Source organism: Trachinotus anak, unplaced genomic scaffold (assembly GCF_046630095.1).
Source record: "Trachinotus anak isolate AG129_WGS33_773 ecotype Australia unplaced genomic scaffold, CSIRO_AGI_Tana_v1 ptg000032l, whole genome shotgun sequence".
NCBI classification, from domain to species: domain Eukaryota; kingdom Metazoa; phylum Chordata; class Actinopteri; order Carangiformes; family Carangidae; genus Trachinotus; species Trachinotus anak.
Window position 1 is genome coordinate 14047979 of NW_027273883.1, and position 23006 is coordinate 14070984.

Below are 23006 nucleotides of genomic sequence, written 5' to 3' on the forward strand. Positions count from 1 at the left end.
GCCTGGCTAGGAAAGAAGGAGGTGGGGCAGAAAAGAGGGAGAGACACAGGAGGGAGGGAGGAAGGAGGAGGGAGGGGAAGCAGGAATTGGGCATCAAGAGAGAATACTGCAGCTCCCTCTCAGATTTTACACACACACACACACACACACACACACAAAGACACACAGACACACATATTCAGATGAACTGGATCATGAGGCTCTAAAACACACGCCCACAACAGCAGCATCACTGTGCTGCACCACAGAGAGAGGGAGAGAGACCAGCATACTCCCATCTCTCACTCTCCATCTTTCTCTCTCTGTCTGTCTCATTCTGCCTCACACACACAAACACACACACACATAGACAGACACGTGCTGCAGGGAAAATCAGAGTGTTGGGTCGCTGAGCATTCAGCCCCCCCCCCCCCCCCCCCCGCCCCCTCTTCCCTTCTTCTGCTTTCTCCCTCTCACTCTCTCACTCTCACTCCCTCTCCCTGTTCACCTTGTCTGTTCCGGCTGTATGGTTTATTGTTGCGTCAGAGCCAAAGAGAGCCAGCGAGAAGCATGCCGGGGGAGAGCACTCACAGATCTGTCCCCGCCGACAAGCATCCAGAGCAGGGAGCTGAGGAGACAGGGCTCCCTGGACCAGGTAGGACCTTTGGGGGTTGGGGATGGAGAAGGGGGAACGAGGTAAATAAGCAGATTGATATGATGGAAGACAGAAACCAGGGCATAATTGGGAAGAGAGACTAAAGATAATATAGAGCAAATAGACTGTGTCAAATTGTTTGGGGCAGGAGGGGAGAGTTAACAGGACAGAAAGCATAGCACATATACAGTGACCTCTGGGCCAGTGAGAGTGTAAGAGTCTGTTAGATAAACACAATCTGCTTTAAACTGCCATGTGGACAACAGTCAGTTTTAACCTGGGTCATTTCTATATATCTGTTGACATGTGCAATGAGTAAGCTGTGATTCAGCTGCATGTTGTTTCCCCCCTCCAGCTCCTGGCTATTAGCTGCCCCCCCCCCCTATCCTCCATCCCAAAGCTGTCAACTCCCACCCTACCCCTATGCACTTCTCAATACTAAAATCCCAAATAACAAGCAATCTCTCATCTAAAATGCACCACTGACTTCCAAAACCTTTGTGCAAACTGCAGCTAGCCCCCATTGTCATCAGAATCCCAGAACTATCTTCCCCCACCCTAACCCTGGCCTCCTCACCCCTTTCCCTCCTCCTGTTGGCCTATCTTCAGCCACAGTGCCGCCCCATCCGCACCCACATCCACATCTCTCTATCAGTTTTACAAGCTGTAAGGACAACGTAGAGTGTCTCCTCCCTTCCCCCCAGCCTCAGCAGGAACATGACACAGCAGCAGGGCAGAGCACTCTGTAAGAACACACAAACACAACTGCACAGAGCTTCTGTCGTTTATATTTCCAACTGTTAAAATATTTTCACTAATTGCTAATGTCCCTACAATTTATCTGAAGTTGTGAAATCATGAAATAAGAAGGCTAATTATGCAAAAATGATCAATGTGCCATGTGAGGAGGTTAAGCTGGGAGATAAGAGATTGTGAGGGTAAAGATTTTATTAATGCCCCCTTAATTAGATTTTATGAATTATTTTATTCATGTCCCTTATTAGTCAGGAAATAATGGTCAGAGTGAAGTGACCTCATTGGATAAGTCTTGTGAATACTGCATTGAGTTTACTATCGTAAACATACAGACAGTGATGATGGATAACCTAGTAGTGCCAAAGCTGCCTCCTTTCTGCTTGAAGTAATTTACAGTGGTGGTTAGCTACATTACAGCTTTAACTTCATCATTGCCCTGATCTGTTCTTAGGCTTGAAATTATTTTAAGCTCTCCTGGCCTGAATCTTGGCAGAGGAGGGAGGAGAGAGAATTGTCGGATGCTCTGGATACAGCTGGCATTCTGGCACATCGGTGATGAAAAAGGACAGGTTAGAGAAATGAGTGTGACTAATAATATGAGAGATGGAGATGGAGAAAGACAGGGAAGCAGATTGAGACTTTTTGGGTGTCTCTTTTTCATGGTTCAATCCTAGCAGTAGCTGAAATAGAGGCTCCCCGTTGGGGCTGACAGCGCTGCAGCCTCTGTGACGCAGCTCCAGTCTGCTCAGCTTGCTGCGGCCTACTCCTCGTACGGGTAAGCCTAGCACTCCGTTTCACTGCGTTCCCCCAAGAGGAGACTCCAAAGCTAGGCTAGGGAGGGGAAGAGAGGCTGACGCCCGTATTTGCTGCACTGAGTCTGCAGCTAAGAGCCAGAGGCTGACAGTAACTGTATGCTAATACACATAATAGATTTCACTGGCTTATTTAGAAACCAAAACTGCAGTTCCCACATAATGCAGTTCTTTCATTTGATTCCAGTTGATAGCATATGAGGGAAGAAGATACAGCATTTCTAAATGTGTTTCTGTATGTATAAGCTGTACCTTTTTATTAGGCCCTGAAACCATTGGAAGGTACAGAAGTTGGCTTTTGTGCATGCTTAAATGAGCATCTTTCTGATTAGTGGCAGGTTTTAATCTCCGAGGCATGACTCAGCACACACACACAAACACACCTAGAGCTTGTTCTTGGGGCAGTGATCAGGCAGGGCTGCTAAGTGCTGATGCTTGCATCCGCCATCACCACTGGCAGGACAGGAGAACAGCGAGGGAGGAGAAGCAAACGAGTAACACTATTTGCAGAGAAAAATAGAACACGGAGGCGAGAGAAGGAAGCAAAGAGTCACTGATAAAAGTGAACCAATGGAGTGGCAGCTATATATATTCATGTTTTAAGCAGGACCGGGAGAGGATTAGATAAGGAAAGGTTTAGAGAAATTCTGAAGAATTGAGACAAAAGAGTGGCTGCAAAACAGAGAGTGAATCAGTAAGTGATATCTAGGTTCCTGGCAGAGCAAATGTTTGGATGTGTGTGTGAGGATGTGTGTGTTTGTGGCTGGCATCAAGCTGAGCCACTTGTGTGTTATAATGGCCAATCAGCATGTGGCTTGAAGTGACCGTGGTAATGGCCCAGTTAAGAGAGCAAATTCCCTGTTCTCTCCTCGAGTGCTATAGAGAAACAGGCTCACGTCACACGTCACATCATCTAGGGCTATTTCAGTGAATGTATACGGTTGTGTTATGGTAATCAATCCGACATAACAAAATCATTAAAGATAATCAGTGGAACTGGAACTAATGAAGAATACAGTCTTTTATCCCATCTTCTCTCTCCATCTTCTTTCCCTTCATTGCTCATACATGAGACTTCCTCAATGCACCCCTGACCCAATTTCATTCATTCATCCTGTCATTTTATGTCAGTGACATCCCCATTCCTGATGACTGATATGAAAATGATAGGGGGATCTAGAGGGACAAGAGGACAGAGAACACTGTAATTCAATAAGAGTTCCTTTTGCCTCTGGCTAATTGTGCAATTGTGAAACTCTGAGAGGTAAAGAAAGTGGGAGCATATGTAGAGAGGCATTGTTTTCCTCTGCATTATTTTGAGTCCTCCCCATAGTGGACCACTACAGGCAGGATTATTCAGTAAAAAAAAAAAAAATCCAAAACAGCTAGCTAATAGTCTTGTTTGCAGTCTTGGTGATTGTTTTCCTTTCCATTTACAGTGTTGGAGTGACATCCTGAGATGAGATATGTATTTATAATTCACTGACTGGCATTCTCGTTATATCTTTTGTAGCTCTCTGGGAATAGAAAAATAAAGTTCAAATGAAGGAGAAAAAAGTCTTTTATTGTAGATTAAAGGAGGTGTAGCCTTCCACATCAATAATAGATTATCATATAGAGATAAATCAGACTATTGAATGATCACTTTTTTGTTAAATTCTCACTTTCGTTAAAATTTACCATTTTTATCCCATATTTCAAGATTTCTAGGCAACTAATCTCTCTCTATTCAAACTGTCGTTTGACATTGCTTTCTCTGTTTTTCAGACATGACCAGACACCCATCTACTGACTCCACCCCTAGTGACAGTGGCTCCTCCCCTAGTGATTGTGGTTCTAGCCCTTCTCCCAGTACGCCTCAGAAGCTACTCCCAGCATGCACTTCGCCATTTGGACCACGCATATTTCATGCAACACCTAGTTCCTCTGGTTCTCCAAGACCTCAACCTGAAGGCTCTGACCATCGCAACACCACCATGCCAAAATTGTCTGGAAAGTTAGGTGGTCACGGACCATGTGGCCGCCTTGTCCCTGTTAAGATGGAGAGAATCAAGGTGTGTGCTATATGTACATGAGCATATTTGCAATTTTACAGAAGATATTTTACCATACTTTTATATGTATGTATTATGTGTTATTCCCAGGTCCTGACTGGTTCTGAGGTGGAGAGTGACTACCAAGAGCCACAAACCATTGACACAAGGGTGGTGATGGGTCAAGAGACACTGCTCAAAACAACAGAAGTCCAGAAAGGGAAACCCGTGGTTGAGCTAAGTGGTCAGGCTATCCCTTTGCCAAGTATCCCAAGCCTTTCAGATCCTCAGGCACAATCAGAGGAGACCCAGCTGGAAACCAGCAAAGAGGAAAGCCAAGCCCAAAGCCCTCAAAAACAGCAGGACCAGCAAAAAGACCCTGTGCAGCCTCCAGTGACACTACCTTCCCTTTTTCACAAGCCCCCGTTCCCTTCCTCATCCTGTCCAGACCCTGTCACAACCAATGACAGTTTGATAGACAACCAGGAAGAGGGTCAAACCCTCTCTGAAAACGAAGTGCCTTCCCTCTCTTTTTCTGAGCTTGCCTGTCCAGTTGCTTTGTCCTTCTCTGAGCCAGCCTATGCTGTTGATCCTCTACGAGTGGGTGTGCCCTCATCTCTTGACCCTGACCTGTATTATACCGCCCCTTCCACCCCAATCAAAATGGCTTCCCGCTCTTCACACCTTAAACATCATTCATATCCTGGCTCTCCAGCCTGCCCACTCTCCCCCGGTTCTCCCTCAGACAGTGAGGACCTCTGTTCGCCTCTCACCTCTCCCTCTGGTTCTTATATCACAGCAGAAGGAGGCAGTTGGACCTCTTCTTACACATCTTCCACCTCCCCTTCCACTTCGCCCAATCTGCTCCTTACAGAAGAAGCACAGGAGGCTCCTGCTTGCTTTGTTAGCTCCTTATCAGAAATTGGAGATGAAGCTGGGGAGGAAAAGGGACAAGTGGTATCAGAACGAGAAGAGGAAAGAGCAGGGGACTTCTGCCTGTACCGCCCTGAGGATTTTGTCAGGAATGCACGGATAGGTATAACAGGGACAGTGATACTTGAGGAGGAAGAGGCTGTAAAAGGGGAAGAGATCAAGATTTCTCGAGAAAGTTGTCGTCCATGCTGGGTGACTGAGGATACATCCCCTCTAAGGAGCAGTAGTAGCCGTAGCAGTGACTCCCAGGAGGATGGAGGAGAGTCTGAAAGCTCGCTCTGCCCACTGGAAGAGACTGGTTCAGGGAGACTAGAGTACTCTAGACCCATGCAGACAGGCCTGAAATTGCAACTGGAGGCTTGTATGTCAGAAGAACACTACGGACAGATGGATGACCACCCACAACTAACCTCCACTGCCTTGACTCCTGACACAGAAAATATGACCATGGCTTCATCTAGCCTCAGCCCTGACTCACCTCTTACCCCGCTGGATGCCTTCTGTCCTGGAGTCTTTGATAGGCTTGGTCCCAGTTCTTTCATGCTCTCACAGACAGCCTGTGCTGATGATATACCAGAGGAGGAAAGGATGATCCCTGCCTCCCTCATCTCCTTCCCTCTCCACACTAGCCTTATTTTTAAGGCTGATTCAATGGAAATCACCCTCTTCCCTACAGAGGAAGACAATGAAATTGAAGTTCATGACAGAAATGAAGGAAAGGATGTTGATGCGTATGCAGCAGGAGAGGAGGAGGCAGATGTTGAAGATGATGATGACGATGATGATGATGAGGATGATGATGATGATGATTATGATTATGATTATGATGATGATGATGATGATGGCAATGCTAACGGTGCTGCTGATGATGATGACAATGATGAAAATAATGAAGATGATGACAGTGACGAGCATGAGGAGGCAGGTGAGGAAGCTAAGGTGGAGGTGAAAGTGGTGGAAGAGGAAGAAGAGGAGGAAGAAGGAGAGCAGGAAGATGATGATGAAGAGGAGTGTGATAGCAAAGCAGTGGAGGATCCAACAGATGAGGACAGCTCAGCATCGTTCCTTCATTCTCTTTCAGACACATCTATCAATGAAGGGTTGGATGAATCCTTCTGTTTTCAAGATGATACAGATGACTCATTAGATTCTGCCTCCTACAATGGGGAGGAAGATGAACGTCTATACAGCACTGAGAGGCATGCACAATCACTAGAACCCACACCAATAGATGCACTTGATCTGACTGACATCCAAACAGAATCTGAACAGGGGTCTGCCACGGAAACAGGCCAAGCTGAACCTTTGCACAGACAACTGAGCACAGACAAACTAGTTGATCATCCCAACCCCCCCCCTCTTTCTGAAGCCATTGGGGCCCACCCCATGGATAACAATATAAAACCCAAACCTCTTGATGAACCTAAACCTTGTGAACCTCAGTCAGACCCTGTACCAGAATCTACCAATGGAATAGGTCAGACAGAACCTTCCCACACACAGCTGAGCATGGACAAACTATTGGATCATCCCAAACCTCAGTCAGACCCTGTATCAGAATCTACCAGTGGAATAGGTCAGACAGAACCTTCCCACACACAGCTGAGCATGGACAAACTAGTGGATCATCCCAGACCTCAGTCAGACCCTGTAACAGAATCTACCAGTGGAATAGATCAGACAAAACCTTTCCACACACAACTGAGCACAGACAAACTAGTGGATCATCCCAAACCTCAGTCAGACCCTGTACCAGAATCTACCAGTGGAATAGGTCAGACAGAGCCTTCCCACACACAGCTGAGCACGGACAAACTAGTGGATCGTCCCAAACCTCAGTCAGACCCTGTACCAGAATCTACCAGTGGAATAGGTCAGACAGAGCCTTCCCACACACAGCTGAGCACGGACAAACTAGTGGATCATCCCAAACCTCAGTCAGACCCTGTACCAGAATCTACCAGTGGAATAGGTCAGGCAGAGCCTTCCCACACACAGCTGAGCACGGACAAACTAGTGGATCATCCCAAACCTCAGTCAGACCCTGTACCAGAATCTACCAGTGGAATAGGTCAGACAGAGCCTTCCCACACACAGCTGAGCACGGACAAACTAGTGGATCATCCCAAACCTCAGTCAGACCCTGTACCAGAATCTACCAGTGGAATAGGTCAGACAGAGCCTTCCCACACACAGCTGAGCACGGACAAACTAGTGGATCATCCCAAACCTCAGTCAGACCCTGTACCAGAATCTACCAGTGGAATAGGTCAGACAGAGCCTTCCCACACACAGCTGAGCACGGACAAACTAGTGGATCGTCCCAAACCTCAGTCAGACCCTGTACCAGAATCTACCAGTGGAATAGGTCAGACAGAGCCTTCCCACACACAGCTGAGCACGGACAAACTAGTGGATCATCCCAAACCTCAGTCAGACCCTATACCAGAATCTACCAGTGGAATAGGTCAGACAGAGCCTTCCCACACACAGCTGAGCACGGACAAACTAGTGGATCATCCCAAACCCCCCTCTCTTTCTGAAGCCATTGGTGCCCACCCTTTGGATAACAATATAAAACCCAAACCTCTTGATGAGCCTAAACCTTGTGAACCTCAGTCAGACCCTGTACCAGAATCTACCAGTGGAATAGGTCAGACAGAACATTTCCACACACAACTGAGCACAGACAAACTAGTGGATCATCCCAAACCCCCCTGTCTTTCTGAAGCCATTGGGGCCCACCCCTTGGATAACAATATAAAACCCAAACCTCTTGATGAACCTAAACCTTGTGAACCCCAGTCAGACCCTGTATCAGAATCTACCAATGGAATAGGTCAGACAAAACCTTTCCACACACAACTGAGCATAGACAAACTAGTGGATCATCCCAAACCCCCCTGTCTTTCTGAAGTCATTGGGGCCCACCCCTTGGATAACAATATAAAACCCAAACCTCTTGATGAACCTAAATCTTGTGAACCCCAGTCAGACCCTGTATCAGAATCTACCGATGGAATAGGTCAGACAAAACCTTTCCACACACAACTGAGCACAGACAAACTAGTGGATCATCCCAAACCCCCCTGTCTTTCTGAAGCCATTGGTATTCACCCCTTGGATAACAATATAAAACCCAAACTTCTGGATGATCCTAAAACTTGTGAACCTCAGTCAGACCCTGAACCAGAATCTACCAATGGAATAGGTCAGGCAAAACCTTTCCACATGCAAATGAGCACAGACAAACCAGTGGCTCACCAGAAACTGTCATTTCCCTCAGAAGCTATTTCTTATCAACCAGAGTCCTCCAGCAACCCAAATAAGAGTGGGAGTGAGAGTGAGATGATAGATATTGCTGGTTCTTCCAACCCTCTTGAGAAACCTAAAGACAGCCCTCATGTTAACCCCTTCACCACTCCTGTTGTCATTCATGTGCCTCCTGATCCTGCTGATGAGTTCCACACTCCTCTTTCCGCCCCTTCAACAGAGGAGACAACATATCTAAACAGTTCACTTCTTCCAGAAGAACTGGCTGAGGTAAATCCCCAGATGACAGACACTGATTTGAAACAGAGCAATGATTATTCAGAGGAGGAATCCACCAAAGAACCGGAAAGGGACTCTTTCAAATTACTCATCAAGCCTCGTAATTATCAGCCAGAAAGCCACAGGACTGTTGGAGCAACTAGACTAGTGTTATCAAAGTCGTTCTCGAATAAATCTGATGTGCCCAGAGGGGCTGAGGCCATGTGTAGGCCCAGTATTCAAAGGGATTCTGACACTGAGCTTGACCAAAAGAATGGGAATGCCTCAGCTGAGTCCATGATTTTGGAGTCTAGAAGTACTGATTCTGGTCCCTGTCTTAATAATGCCACTGCCACCAATGACTTGAATAAAGGTGTTCTCCTTCTTTCCTGCCCTAAAGACCCCAGTCCCAACCCCAGTAACATCCCTGTTTCTGTCTCTCCAGAGATCATCTCAGAGCTTGCTGACAATCTGGCCCTGACCCCTGAACATTTCCCCAGTGACTCAGCACAGGAGAACTTGAGGGAAAACACCCTGAGTACTGATGAGGGGGCGCTGGGAGCTGTTGGATCTCCACACTCCCCCCTTGCCATTTCACCCAAGAGGGAAAACTCAGAAACAGACACGAGCAGGGAGATGGGTCCCGGGGCTGGGGCGTGGTGTGATGACAGGGTTGGGCTAGGATTAGGTCTAGGATTAGGTTCAGAGGCTGAGTTTGGTGTCTGGGGAGCAGGAGAGTCTCTTTCCCTGTCTCTGGGGAAGAGGTATGAGTTAGAGGCAGATAGTCTGCTCATGTGTGACACAACGGGCCAAAGCACACAGACGGCTGTTGTTCCCAACATGAGCAGTGAAGTGTATAAAAATTATGACAATGATCTCGGTTCTGTTCTGGATGAGGAAGATAACAACAGTCTGTGTGGAAAGAGGGACCGGATGGCAGATGAAGAATTGGTAGAAGAGGGAGCGTCTGAGTCCAACTTGGCCTGTTGGAAGTCCATTGAGGAGATCTCAGAAGCAGGGGGAGGAGAGGATGGAAGCTCCAGATTCCCAGAGGATGATGTCAGTAATCTAAATCCAGACAATGATGGAGATAACATAGACACAAAAATACAACACACTTGGAAGAATTCTAACAGTAACAATGACTCTGCCTTTGACTCTTTGGAAATAGCCATGTGTGGAAGTCTGAATGCTCTATCAGAGGAAGTGAGACCCCAGAGTGGGAGTGTCAGTGTTAAAGAGTCTGTGTCTAATATTCCATTAGAAGAGATGCCACCTCAGGTTTCTGACACAATTGCTGATGAAGAGCAAGAATCAACGGACAGCTCCATAAACCAGACATCAGACACAACACAGGTACCATCCTCAAAGGAAGGTGCCTTTAGCATCTCAGTGCCATTAGTTGACACTCACATGGACCCAGTTGCAACAAACAAACATTTCGGTTCACCAGATAAATCAAGATGTCATACTCAGACAATCACTCCAGAGAGTAATACAGCATTTTCTTTGCTACATGGATCCTTTGGTTCTTTTACTCCTAAATGTAAATCTAATGAATCCAGACCAAGAAGAGCTTGTAAAGACAAGGTGGAAAATACTGGTTTTCTGTCAGAACCAGAGAGTGTGAAGCCTCAGACTGAAGGCCAAAAGGAAGTTGATGTGACTGACAGACTTGTCGATGAACCAAAGACTAAGGATACCTTCACAGGACAGCAGTGTGTTGTTTGTAACTCAGGGGAAGAAGATGATGAACAAAAGGTGGAAGAGAAAGGAAAAGAGAGAGGTGAAGAGAAAGATAAGGAGAACAAAAAGGAAAGAAAAACCTCTCCTGTACAGAATAGCCCAGAGCACTTTGTGTGTCACACCCCTAAAGGGGAATTTTGCACAGATAAACCAACTGCTGCTAAGAAAGGGAGGAGAGGGAGGCAGAACAAACACAGGGCAACCCAGAGAGGCAGTCATGCTGACTCTAGCCCTGAATCTGTTGATGATCCAAAGAATGATGATCCATTAAATATCACAGCAGATGGATGGTCAAAGGGGATTGCAGACAGTTCTAAAACTAAGACAAGTCGAAAGGCAAACAACAAAGCTTCATCAAGGGACTATCAACAGAGGACATCTAGGATAGATAAAGCAGAGTCTAGTTCAAAGATGCAGGTGGATAACAGTCCCAGTTTTGATGTCAAAAGTCCTAGCCACAGACACTGCAATTCAACCATGCATACCCCAGATAACCTCAATGCTGTGGTGGCATTGAACCAAGAATTACAACAGAAACAGGAAGTGCTTGATAACAGACCACTATCTGATACTCAGAGAGGAATTGCAGTGGACATTAATGACAACAACATTGATACTGGCCACAGCACACTTACCCAGGATACCATATCATGCTCTCTGACTCCACTTCCTTCCTCACCATCTCCTGATTCCTCCTCCTCCCCTCTACCTTGTGCCTCAAAAGAGCCAGAGGATGATCTTTCCACACCTGTGCAGGAATCTCAACCTGTCCCCTCAGCCCAGCAACAATCTTCAGAGTGCCACATCACTCCTACCACTTTCTCTACCACACCCACAACACAACAAGCACCAGATTCCCAATTTCTTCCTAACAACAATATCCAGGAGGTTCCCGTTGTTCTGTCTCCATCAGCTCCATCTGCCACAAGTGTCTCGTCACCTTCATTTTTCACTGCCATGCCATTGAGCCTGTCCCAGCCTACCCAGGAATCATCTTCACCTGAGTCAGGGACTCAAGATTCAGCATGTGTTCCAGACGCTACTCCCTGTCCCCAGTCTCAGTCCCATTCGCAGTCTCAGCCTAATCTCAACACCCAGTTACACAAACAAATCAAGCAGGGTCGCACATGGAGCACACAAGACCGGTGCAGAGGTGAGTGCTGAAATTATGTCTAGTTAGATTGATATGACAGCACAATATACACAGAGAACTTACTTATCCTTTTTGTTACAGTCAGTTCTGGCAACAGTGAAAGAGTGCTTTGCAAGTTGGGAATGTTATCAAAAAGAAAAATGACCAATACATTCCCTGGTCTGTTGGTTTGAGAGTTTGTTAAAAAAAAAAAGTCAAGTGTGTGGTTCCTAATACAAATATGATCAATATGTAAGGTCCCAGTTTGGCTGAGGAGGAGACAGACAGTGAAGATGATGGTGGACTGCCTAGATGTGGTGACAAATCCCAGCCCAGAGGAGTTGCAGGAAACAGAAATGGATCGTTGCAGAACAAGTCTGGTCCATCAAATAAACGAGAGATACAGCCTTTCTCTGCCCACCAGATCACCGACAGACAGTCAGGCTGTCCAATCAACCACAGCCACAAGATTTCCGAAGAGATTGACTTATCCTTCAAAAATAACTGTGAGTTGTTTCTGCCTCCTTTGGGAAAAAGAAATACCCTAAAATTATTTTGCTTTCTGCTGTACACTCCATCTTCTTTTCTTTGCCCTGTTTCTATCTCTCTTTCTCTTTGTGCAACATCAATCACAGTTACTCTGTATTACATTTAGATGTGTTTGAATATGAAGTTATCATACAGGACGGAGTGTCCCAATGTGGCTATGTTTTTCTCACAGATAACATCACAAAAGACACAAATTCTCAGCATTATATAATTCACAGTTTGAATTATGGATGACACTTTCCCTAGGCTTTTCCCTATTGATGTCAAAGGCACATCGCATATGAAGTAAATCACATAGTATAAGGATATAATTAAATGTTTTTTCCATAGGCTAATTTAATTCCCCGGGGTTGATTAGATGAGCTTTTGGATTTCATAATGATCATTCTTCATCAGCATAGCACTCATGACAGACTCACTAACACTCTTACTACTATGGTGATTAGTTTCTATGGCAGTAAGGATATGATACACTTCACTTATATGTACTTGTATGTGTGTTAAATATGTGATTGTGTAGGCTCCTTATTGGCCTCCTGTAATGAGTCTGAGAGTGAGGGGTCAGTGCCTGAGCTAGAGGAAGCAGAGCCACTCAGACCATCAGAGCCTCAGGTGAGTCTTTTTCATGCTGCTTGTAGGAAACATGGGGAGAACAGGTTATTTAGAATTTGTAACAGAAAGTGATAGGACAGGCTGTGACAGCTTGTACTTTATATCATCAAGATCTTACACAATGAAAGCCTGAAACATGTAAATTTTCAGTTGATGAAACTTATGAAACTTATGAAATTAGCACCTGTTCCTGCTGTTGCTATAATGATAAAATCACTTCCTGTGTGTGCAAGAAAAAACTAAATTGCCTGGCAACAGCAAAACAGTGTGCACAACCTTTCTTTATAGAACCTAACTGGGTGTAAGATTGTACTCATTTTGCTTTTACTTTACTTTTGGTGATTTCAGCAAAACTGACATAAGGCAAATGAATAAAATGGAAATATGACAATATCTTTAATCACTATAGTAAACTAACTGATATTTAGTTTTTCCTTCAGTCTCTCTCTTCTGCAGATGAAGGGCTGAACAGACCAAAACAGAGCCGAAGTGAGAAGAAGGCTCGCAAGGTCAGACAACTGCTAGTATAAAAATACATATATAAAAGAGTCAAAGATAATATTAAAGCTTATTATGAATGCAACAGGTCCTTTATTGTTTAAGTATATATAACACCGGTGTTTCATTTGTGCTGTTTTGGTTTTATTTCTCACTTTCCCTGCTGCTGTATGTGTATGCAGGCCATGTCTAAACTGGGTCTAAAGCCGGTCCATGGTGTGACCAGAATCACCATTAGGAAGTCCAAGAGTATCTTGTTTGTCATCAGCAGACCTGATGTCTTCAAAAGCCCCGCATCAGACATTTACATTGTATTTGGAGAGGCAAAGGTAAGGCTTTGTTTGTTTGTTTCTTTCTTTCTTTCTTTTTCCTTTCTTTCTTTCTTTCTTTTTCTTTCTTTCTTTCTTTCTTTCTTTTTCTTCAGTACATGTATGGTATTTCCTCCCAATCTCTCCTCTCCTCTCCTCTCCTCTCAGATTGAGGACCTGTCACAGCAGGCTCACAAAGCAGCTGCAGAGAAATTCAAGGTGCCTGTGACCTCTTCTCCCCTGGCCCCACCTGTCCCACCCAGCCTCACAATCAAGGAGGAGAGTGAAGAGGAGGAAGAGGAGGTACTGTCTAAACTATTGCTTCTGAATACTAATATCGGCACAGTTTTCTGTAAAATCTTTTATTCTGTTGCTGTAGCTTTATGCTTTATATGTCTCTCTGTGTCTGACTTTTTTATTTCTTTCACTACATCAGGTGGATGAGGGAGGTCTTGAGCAGAGAGACATTGATCTGGTGATGGCTCAGGCCAATGTGTCACGAGCCAAGGCCGTCCGTGCGCTGAAACACAACAAGAATGACATTGTGAATGCTATCATGGTGAGGAGGAAGGAGGGGGAAGGATGAGGCGGGAGAGGAAGAGGGTATAGGGAGGGCAGCTGGTGAACAAAATAATGAGTCATAGCCAGCTGGGGGGTGGTGGGGTGGCGTTTGGGGCTGGTAGAGGAGAAAGAGCAGAGGACAAATGACAAGTACAATTCCTCCCCAGTAACTGAGGAACCTCTATAGTTCTGTATGTCATCAGTGCTGTGTTATGCCCACTAGGTGGCAGCAACAACCTACACCAAGATAACTGCTTGAGTTGTTTAAGTGACTGATGATTTCTTACTTGAGGGGTGGGAAACATTATGATAGCTGGCAAAAGTTAGCTGAGTATAAACACAGCCTCTCATCGTGAGTATCCCTGACAATTGTGTTTATTTAAGCAATGTGATAGCTTCAAGACTGGCTCATGTTTTATTCAGTTGTAGTGAAGACACTGGTATATATTTCATCATGTGAATCATCTGAATTTTATTTATTGTTTACACAGTTTCATATTTTCTCACTTGAATCTTTTTTTTCTCTTTTTTTCTTTTCCTCTTTTGTTTCCTTTTATGTGTAGGAGCTGACCATGTGAATGGAGGACAATTCGAATCCTGATCCCCTTCTCCTAGCCTATAAAGCCTAAATGCCACTGACTCTTCTGTATCGCTGCTACTGTATGTTGCATCCCCAATATCTGCCAAATAAAGTCTGTTCCAATGTGGGCTGTGACTGCACCCTGAGATTGATTGACTGAACAGATTGCAGATAGTTACTGTAGGTGTATGAACAGCACATGGCTTAACTTTCTGCAAATTCACAAGGCCTAGATTTAAAACTTTTTAGGGTTTTATTTTTTTATTCATTTATTTATACTCTATCAACCAGCACCCACATGTTTTTTTGCAAGTCCCCCACTCTCCTACAATTTCAGAAATTCTCTTGACCTGCTAGTTCCAAAAAGACAGAAGTAAATGTTCAGAAAATGATTACATCTTATGTAAATGTAAAACTTAAGCATTTAAAATCCTCTTACCTTAAAGGAGCTATTTGTACGTTTTGCTATTGCTACATAGCTGCAATAGCAATAACAGCTGTTTCCTTACCAGTCTAGGAGCAACATTACAAGTTCAGCATAACTACATTCCTTTACTCGTTAAGAATTGTCTCTAGTTGTGGAAAGCAACACCACTGTTGACCCTTGTCTCTATCAAATCTTTCCCTCTACTGAAGTTAGCACGCTAACCAGCTAACCCTAGCCTGTCCTATCACTTTCTGATAGCGACTAACTGTAACCTCCAATCTGCCCTGCAGACGTAGGACTGCTCAGAGGACGTATTACAACCTCTTGTCTTGTAAACGCAACCAAGGCTGAAGCTCTTGTCAAGCAACAATCCCCACCACCTGCTCCTGGGAAGAATAGTTCCTTCGAAGGTGAAAGCAAAGCCAGCATCCAACAAAGTAATAGAATCTGCTATCACTCTCAAACTAACTGATACTAACATCTAAATGATTGTTTTTTGTTGCTGGTAAAGGCTAACAGGCCTACAGTATATTTCCAAACATTAACAGGTGAGAAACACACAAATAAATATTTTTCATCCATATCTCAAATGTAAAAATACAGCATACTTGTAATTTATATGGAAACAGATTGGAGCTTTAATGTGCGAAGCTTGTCATGACATGCTGTTCAAGTGTGGACTGGTTGAAATATAGGCAAGGCATTTCACCCTTTTTTCTGGTAATGGCTTTTTAAGAAACATTGCTAACAGGCTGCACTGTAATATTACCATTTCATATAATTGTTTTATTGTTTTTCAGAGGCAGTCTGCAGATATTAAAGAAATACTTTGCACTGTTATATTGGTTTTTAGGAGACGTAGGAGATTTATGTCTCACAATTATTCAGACCTTTAATACAAACTTTGGAAAAAAATGCTCATTACTCAGTGTTTACATATACAACTGCTTGCTTTGTCTAAAATGTTCCCGTTTTATCATATTTCATGGGAGGGTTGTATTTTTTCCAGCAAGCAGTGACTCAGATGTTACATTTTCCAAAAAATATGTTTGTGTCATGATTAACCCTCATTGAAATCTGTCGCTCTTCTGATAATGTCACGCAGCACTGGTAACACTAGCATGCATGGACAGATGCCAAATGCGTTTCTGATAATATATCAGTTTTATTGTATAAAATTGATTAGCGTACAAAACACATACAAGATGGCAGGGTTCTGCTATGAGAAGTTGTTGCAATAAAACAAACACATACCAAGCATGCTGAGTCATCAACTTTGAATTAAAAGCAAAGACTCCACAAGTAAATGTGTATTCCTTGTCCTGACCGAATTAGTTCCCACACACAAACACAGATGTAAGGCTTTGATGTATTTCAGTGAGTGAAAATATAAAACTACTGGAATTAATGAATGAAATACTGTCACAGGCAATTTAAATGAAAATCAGCATTATCCTTCACATGGATCCTGGATGTGTGTGGTTAGCTATTTCAAACAGTAGTGCTTCTTTCATTTTAAACATTCTTTTCATTTTGTATCATACACACCTATTTCCAAAAGACAAATATAGTACTTAAAGCCCAAGTGCATTTCATCTTTTAGAATCCATACAAGACTGTTGCATGGGTCTCTACTTGGCAAGAAGTGGTGCTCTCCTGAGTATTCACCATAGCAGTGCTGACAGATCACTTCCCTCTTTGAGAAAGGAATAAATGCCTTTGGGTTTGAGTCAAGTCTTCGGCATCTAGACATCTTTAGGAAGTGGTTTTGGCTGGGAGAACATTGTTCTCAAAGTGTCCCTGGTTGGTGATATTCCCAGCTGGGAAGTATCTTGCCACCACGAAGGAAGAACCATCTGATGCAGTGGCCTTACCAACACCCAGCTCTTTACTGCTCTTCCACACCATTGCTGTGAAATGGCCTAGGTTGAGAGTAAAAAGAAAAATGACAAATAGAAAGAAATTAAAGGCAAGGCAGAGGGAGATGGAATAAGAGCAGAAAAGAAACAGTCTGTTAGGACGTGGTTGAAGCTGAGTGCTCATAGACTTAAGCTCCTCTAAATATTTACAGATGAAAGAATTTTAATTCCTCTCCCACTCATCAATCTCAAACCTCTTCCTTCTCCCTGTAAACCTAATTTCTTTCTTTCTCTAACGGGCAACTTTCTATGAATCAGTGTGAATCACTGTGATGAGCTGCTTGAAATCATGTGCTTAATGTGTGATTAAGTTAAACAGACTCATGTACACCGGAGTCTGAGGCTATGCGAAACCATCTGGAGGAATTAGGGCAGACAAGAAATGACATGTGGGCTTAGGAGTGAAACAGAGGACTGTGATTTCTCCTAAGTTTCCCCATGGCTGGTCACAGAGTCAGTCACACACTCGCTGAGGTGTGACATCAGCATGAGAATAACAACAACCTTCCCCGCCTGGGTAAACGTGACACCGGGACAGAGAAACTGACAATGAGTAAACAGAAAATGACAAAGAGAAACAGAGCAAGAAATAGAGAGATTGAGATAAATACACAGAAAAAAAGAAGTAAAGAGATGAAATGAGACTATACAAGAAGACACACGAGAAGGAAAATATGTCTAATACAAGGTATCAGGGCAAATTTGAATTTGACTTTATGTTAGCACATTTGGGTAAACTCTAACAAAGTGACTTTTTAAATATTTCAAAGGTTATACCACTTTTATGAATTTAGATCATAATGAGCACAATGATGATGAACATAATCTTAATACTTTTTATTCTATTTTCTATTAACAATTATTTTCATAACCAGTTAATTCTGCTGATGAGATGGCATGGATATTTCAAAATTAAAATGACTTCTTTTATCTAACTGAAGTCTGAACAGTCTGAAATCCAAAGAGGCTCACTCTCATATTTATTATAAGGAAATATTTTAAAACAGTTTCTGCATTTTCCTTAATAAATTATTCAAAGTGATTAGTTAATTGCTAAATAGTTACTGATTAATTTTCTTCCAATAAACAAATCAATTAATTAACTAATTGTTTCACCTCTAAACTATTTAACATGTAAGTTTACATACATACGCCATAATGTTATATACTGCATGTTAATATAGGAAAAATTCTAATGATTACTCAGGATTATCCTGATATTGAATTTAGTATATCCTATTGTTGCTCAGAGGACTTTTGTCACTGACTGAAATATGAAAGAAAGGGCAACAGACAGACACACATGTGTGAATCTCACCAGTGCCGGAGGAGAATCCAGGACGATTGAAATTGTACTGTTTCACTTCATCATACCAGCGTTCTGCCACATCCTTCCCTGCACAAGCAAAGTGTAACTTTAACTGAAAGATCAGTCATGTGTCATACATGTTAATCAGAGTGACAGCCATGTAAAAAGACTGCACTCTGCAGCTACAAATCCCATTTGAACACATCTTGTTTACAGTGTTGCACTTCTTCTTGCCTGATGCAGCACTCTAGGAGATGCTTTATGAATCACATGGTCCTATGCTGACATATTTCTGCAGTGAGTCATGGTGTCTGAGGCCTCAAACACATTGTGAATTAGACGGGAAATAGGTCCCAGCTGTTCACATGCAGGGTGGGAAAGTCAGCACGGAGCATCTGCTTTAAGCCTCATAGACTAAATTATTGTATCTATTGAGGGATGTGTCTTATGTGTCTATGTCCTACGTACACACAAGTACATCAGGAGGACCAAAATGTTTAACCCTGCCTAAGTGTGAGAGAAAAGCATGAGGATACACACATAATCACTGAGTGTGTGTGTGTGTGTGTGTGTACCTGATTGGTCATAGGACGCCCACGCCAGGTTCTCTCCACAGCTCCCTCTACTGGACTCCACACTGTGTTTCAGAATTCTTGTGCTGGCCAGACTTTCAGCATAACTGTGAAAAGAGACAAACAGGGTTGTCAACAGTACGCTTAAGTTGTCATTTTCACGTATTGACTATGAATCCTGATTTCTACACTGCACAGATTACCGGTATGAGTGGTGTTTACTTTACAGCTCACCACCTCTTCAGGATTGGCCTTTCTAGAAGTCTCAGTTTTTAAAAGCCTCCTGCACTCTGCTGTCCTCCACCCCAAAGATAAACAGTGTGAAACATCCTTACCTTAGAAGCACAATCTAATGGAAAACTGCAGTGTGAGCATATAAACCAGTTCTCTAAAAGACTGCTATTGATATTTGGATTGGTTATAAGACTGGTTAGAAGATTCATATAATATTTCTGTGGACTAATTTGATGTTGTAAAGTTCAGATTCTACAATGGAAAATGATAGTGCTCATGCAGTGACATCCCATTTACTCCAATTTACAGTCTATGGTAGGCATGTTACTGCATCTTGGCCTGGTAGTAACTTATTCATGTCTCTATTTAAACCACTGCATTGACAATCATGTGACTGCCATTTGACCTCAGTGACTCCTGCAACATGGTGTGGATCAACCACAGACCTTAAATGCTAGGAAACGCCCTGCTCAGCGCAGCCATTAAAGCTTCTTGGATGAAAGGACAAACTTCTTCAACTCTACAAATATAAGTCCAGTGAGTTTGGTCACTTATTTTGTTGGATTATGTTATTTGTATTCTAAATATTATTTATATTCATATTACATAAATTATTCCCAAGACATGCAGCTGAAAATGATCCCTCAACCTTTCTCCTGAGCAGGGGTGAAACAGTAATAATTGCACAACTTTGGCAAGTCCCTTTACAAATCAAGTCAATGCAAGTCATTTGACACAGAGGGAGAGGTAAACATCACGTTCCAGTGAACTGCAGATAATCTCACTATCACAGATATTAACAGTATACACATTATATAAAAGACATCCATATCGACAGAGGTGTAGCTTGAGGTTACTTCTCTAAAAATACATTTCAATATATTAAAATCCCCTGAGAAATAAATATTATTTTTTTCCCAGTATGGATATTATTGTGTTTTGAATGTTAATGTTAATGCACTGTGGTTGTTGCTACTGCACCATCAAACATGCCTGAGGAAATGAACAAACAAACAGTCGCCTCTATCCTTCCTGATTGTACTAAACATGTTGGGTGTTTCAATACCTTCTCTGAGTTTTTTTTCACGTGTTAATGATACAGAAAGTCTGGAGATTAAGTTTCATTAAAACCGTATTTGAACGAAATGTTAATATAACTGCAATTACTGGCAACAAATTATCAACATAAGCTGTAATCACTATGAAAACAAACCTAAGACTCTCGATATTGTATTATATGTTCTAGTTATTGCATTTGACAAGCTAGACTGGACTGGACACTGTTACAGGGTAGTTTGACTCCCTGCTAATTAGGTTTCTAATTTGATCTGTGTGTGCATTAACCAACCGGGCAGCGTCTCTGCACAACTTGCTGCTCAGCTTCAGTGGAGGAGCCTGGTGCTTCTTCCTGTACTCATTATGGCACTGCAGCACCTCCTCAGCAAACTGCTTTGAGGCTGAGAGACAGAGGATGGAGACAGAAGCGTCAGAGAGCCAGAGTGAGAGAAATCTAACAAAGGAGACATGATGATACAACATCAAGACTGCAGCATACAAACTGGAGCTGTAACCGAGTTCACCACCTACGGTCTGACTGACCTCAGACAGTGACTACTAACTCCGTGGCAGATGATGGATGCAGAGTAGAAAACGTCATCCATGCCACCACCTCCCCTGCCCCTTCGCGCCCCGGTGCCTATCACTCACTGGCCTTTTCACAAGTGCTACATTCTCTTGAGTGCTTGCACACAATAGGCACATTCAAATGGTCACACAGAAACAATAAAAATACCAATGCTGCCAGCATTTACTCAGCATGCTGCAGGATGAATCTTAACTAAGAACCAGAGAAAACTGTTTTGAAATCTCACTGGAAGCATCATTAACAAGGAAAAGAAATGAGTGAAAAAGAAAAGAAAAATGAAGTTCTGTATTTTTCAAAGGCAGCAAAGCTCACAAACACATGCAGTAAACAAGTTAAACAAGCAGTTTCACTGAGGAGGTAAAATCGTATGTCAGGCCAAGCTTTTACAATCAAAGTTAAAATTCTCTGGGTGCTGTTTCCACTTACCTGACTTTCCCATGGTGCTGACACAGGAAGCCTTTCAGTGAGATCAGTAATAAGCTTGAACGAAATCAGCCTCTCCCCTGTGTCGTTTTCTGTTCCTGTTCTCTTTCTCTCTGCCTTTTTCTCTGATACTCTCTCTCTCTCTCTCTCTCTCTCTCTCTCTCTCTCTCTCTCTCTCTCCCTCTTCCTTTTAGTGCTGCCTATCTAATGCTGATGTTTTGAAACAGCTGCTAACCCTTTTATTTTGGGCCTTTCCTTCAGTTCGTTCAATTCCACCTTGGAGTTCGAGCAGTTGTGCAAAGTTCCCCTTTCGCTATTTATCAGCATGTCATGATCATAATGTAACTTCCTCAAGCCTTGTTTCGCTTAATTTACCATAACCTGCCTGTCTCTCCTGTAGCCACACACCCTACTATCTACATGCCCTCCATCTATCTTTATGCCTCAGACGAGCACACACCCACTGTGTCTTTGCTAACCGACAAATGAAAGGGGAGCCCCTGCTGTGGTTGATGACATCATCTCTGTGAGACACATGCCCATATATGGCATATGGACATATGCCTATATATGGCATATGGGCATGTGTCTCACAGCATAATTACTCCTAGCAGCCTTAGCTAGGACAGTGGCCTTTCTTACAATCCACACCATCATGATGCAGCACTGTGCCATAGACAGTGTGCCATGGAACACAATGGCATGGAGAAAGGTCAGAGTATGTGAACTGTTGTTTCTGAAGTGACACGCCTCACCTTTCAAAACATACTTTCACTTTTGCTGAAGCAGACATTTTCGAAGTGCTTCGGTCACTGGAAAACTTTATAACTTAAACTCTATTTTTAGGTTCCTGCAGTAACTTCTGGATCAATAAGTTATCCCATTACACCCACTTATTCCTTAACCTCCACCCTGGATGAAAAAAGCAATGATTGAACAATATGCTTACTGCAGATGACACACAGGGAGCAGCAATATCCCCATTCATCATGCTGCAGAACAGGTTTCTGCTATTTGTTTTGTCTGTATGGGGTATGCTTCCTTCTGTGCTTTAATGGTTTCCAAACTGAGAAATTCATCATTAGCAAAAACACACATAAATGACACCTGGTTTAATAGAGGCAGGACTGCAACAGAACCTCACAGTGGATTGCCTAATATTTTACTGCACATCTCATAACTCAGCTTCTAAAATCGTCTCTCCAGTTTTTGTACAAGCTACAGCTTGTATAAAGAATGAATTCTCTTTTCTTACACCCTCTAAATCAATAGGACCTCAGTGTGTCAGCAGCAAAGTGCTGTGATAAAACTGCTTAATGTATAACAGCAAAATGCTGAGGCTTGACTGGCTAATCTCCCAGTTGTGAATTAGAGTTTATCCACATTTTTTAAGCCTGAATGACACAAGGTCAGCAAACACACACATTAAGCCTACTGTTGGAATATCAGTTACTGCACAATGTGAGTGTAGCCCACCTATACAGTAGGTTAGAACCCATATTGAATTACATTTTTTACTCCTCAGATGATGTATCCCTCTGACTTTAGTGATCCTCTGACCTCTACTAGCAACCATCATAAGGTCCAAATTTCATTTTTAATTTCATTTCACTTTGCCCAATAACTTAATACATAACCACATACCTGCAAAACTAATGACATTCTCATCAGCTGTGCCTTGTATTCAACACCATTTAGCAAGTGTAAGCATGCTAACAAACTAACCTCATATTGTGAACAATAGTTAAGATTATATCTTATAAACATCAGCATGTTAGCAATTTCATTGTGA

The 23006-nt window shown here is 43.0% G+C and overlaps 2 protein-coding genes across 2 annotated transcripts; one reads left to right on the forward strand and one right to left on the reverse strand.

The window, feature by feature from the left end:
- The first annotated feature begins 205 nt into the window (after window positions 1-205).
- nacad (NAC alpha domain containing) lies at window positions 206-14825 on the forward strand. The gene is made up of 10 exons (XM_071469486.1): window positions 206-634; window positions 3970-4256; window positions 4347-11598; window positions 11835-12083; window positions 12647-12738; window positions 13179-13247; window positions 13419-13565; window positions 13713-13847; window positions 13981-14103; window positions 14669-14825. Exons 1-10 carry the CDS (start codon window positions 550-552, stop codon window positions 14681-14683), a joined length of 8454 nt encoding a protein of 2817 aa, XP_071325587.1. The 5' UTR covers window positions 206-549; the 3' UTR covers window positions 14684-14825.
- Window positions 14826-16253: 1428 nt separating this feature from the next.
- On the reverse strand, window positions 16254-21687 carry glipr2l (GLI pathogenesis-related 2, like). Its single transcript, XM_071469487.1, has 5 exons — window positions 21218-21687; window positions 20495-20603; window positions 18916-19019; window positions 18350-18427; window positions 16254-17034 (listed from the first exon to the last, which is right to left on the reverse strand). Exons 1-5 carry the CDS (start codon window positions 21228-21230, stop codon window positions 16868-16870), a joined length of 471 nt encoding a protein of 156 aa, XP_071325588.1. The 5' UTR covers window positions 21231-21687; the 3' UTR covers window positions 16254-16867.
- Between the last annotated feature and the right edge of the window lie 1319 nt (window positions 21688-23006).

Coding starts and splice junctions, on each gene's coding strand:
- nacad (XM_071469486.1), top strand. CDS start 550: ATGCCGGGGGAGAGCACTCACAGATCTGTCCCCGCCGACAAGCATCCA. Junction 12,739..13,178: donor TCAGACCATCAGAGCCTCAG/GTGAGTCTTTTT, acceptor TTTTTCCTTCAG/TCTCTCTCTTCTGCAGATGA. Junction 13,248..13,418: donor GTGAGAAGAAGGCTCGCAAG/GTCAGACAACTG, acceptor ATGTGTATGCAG/GCCATGTCTAAACTGGGTCT.
- glipr2l (XM_071469487.1), bottom strand. Junction 18,428..18,915: donor GGCGTCCTATGACCAATCAG/GTACACACACAC, acceptor TTGCTTGTGCAG/GGAAGGATGTGGCAGAACGC. Junction 17,035..18,349: donor TGGATTCTCCTCCGGCACTG/GTGAGATTCACA, acceptor CTCTCAACCTAG/GCCATTTCACAGCAATGGTG.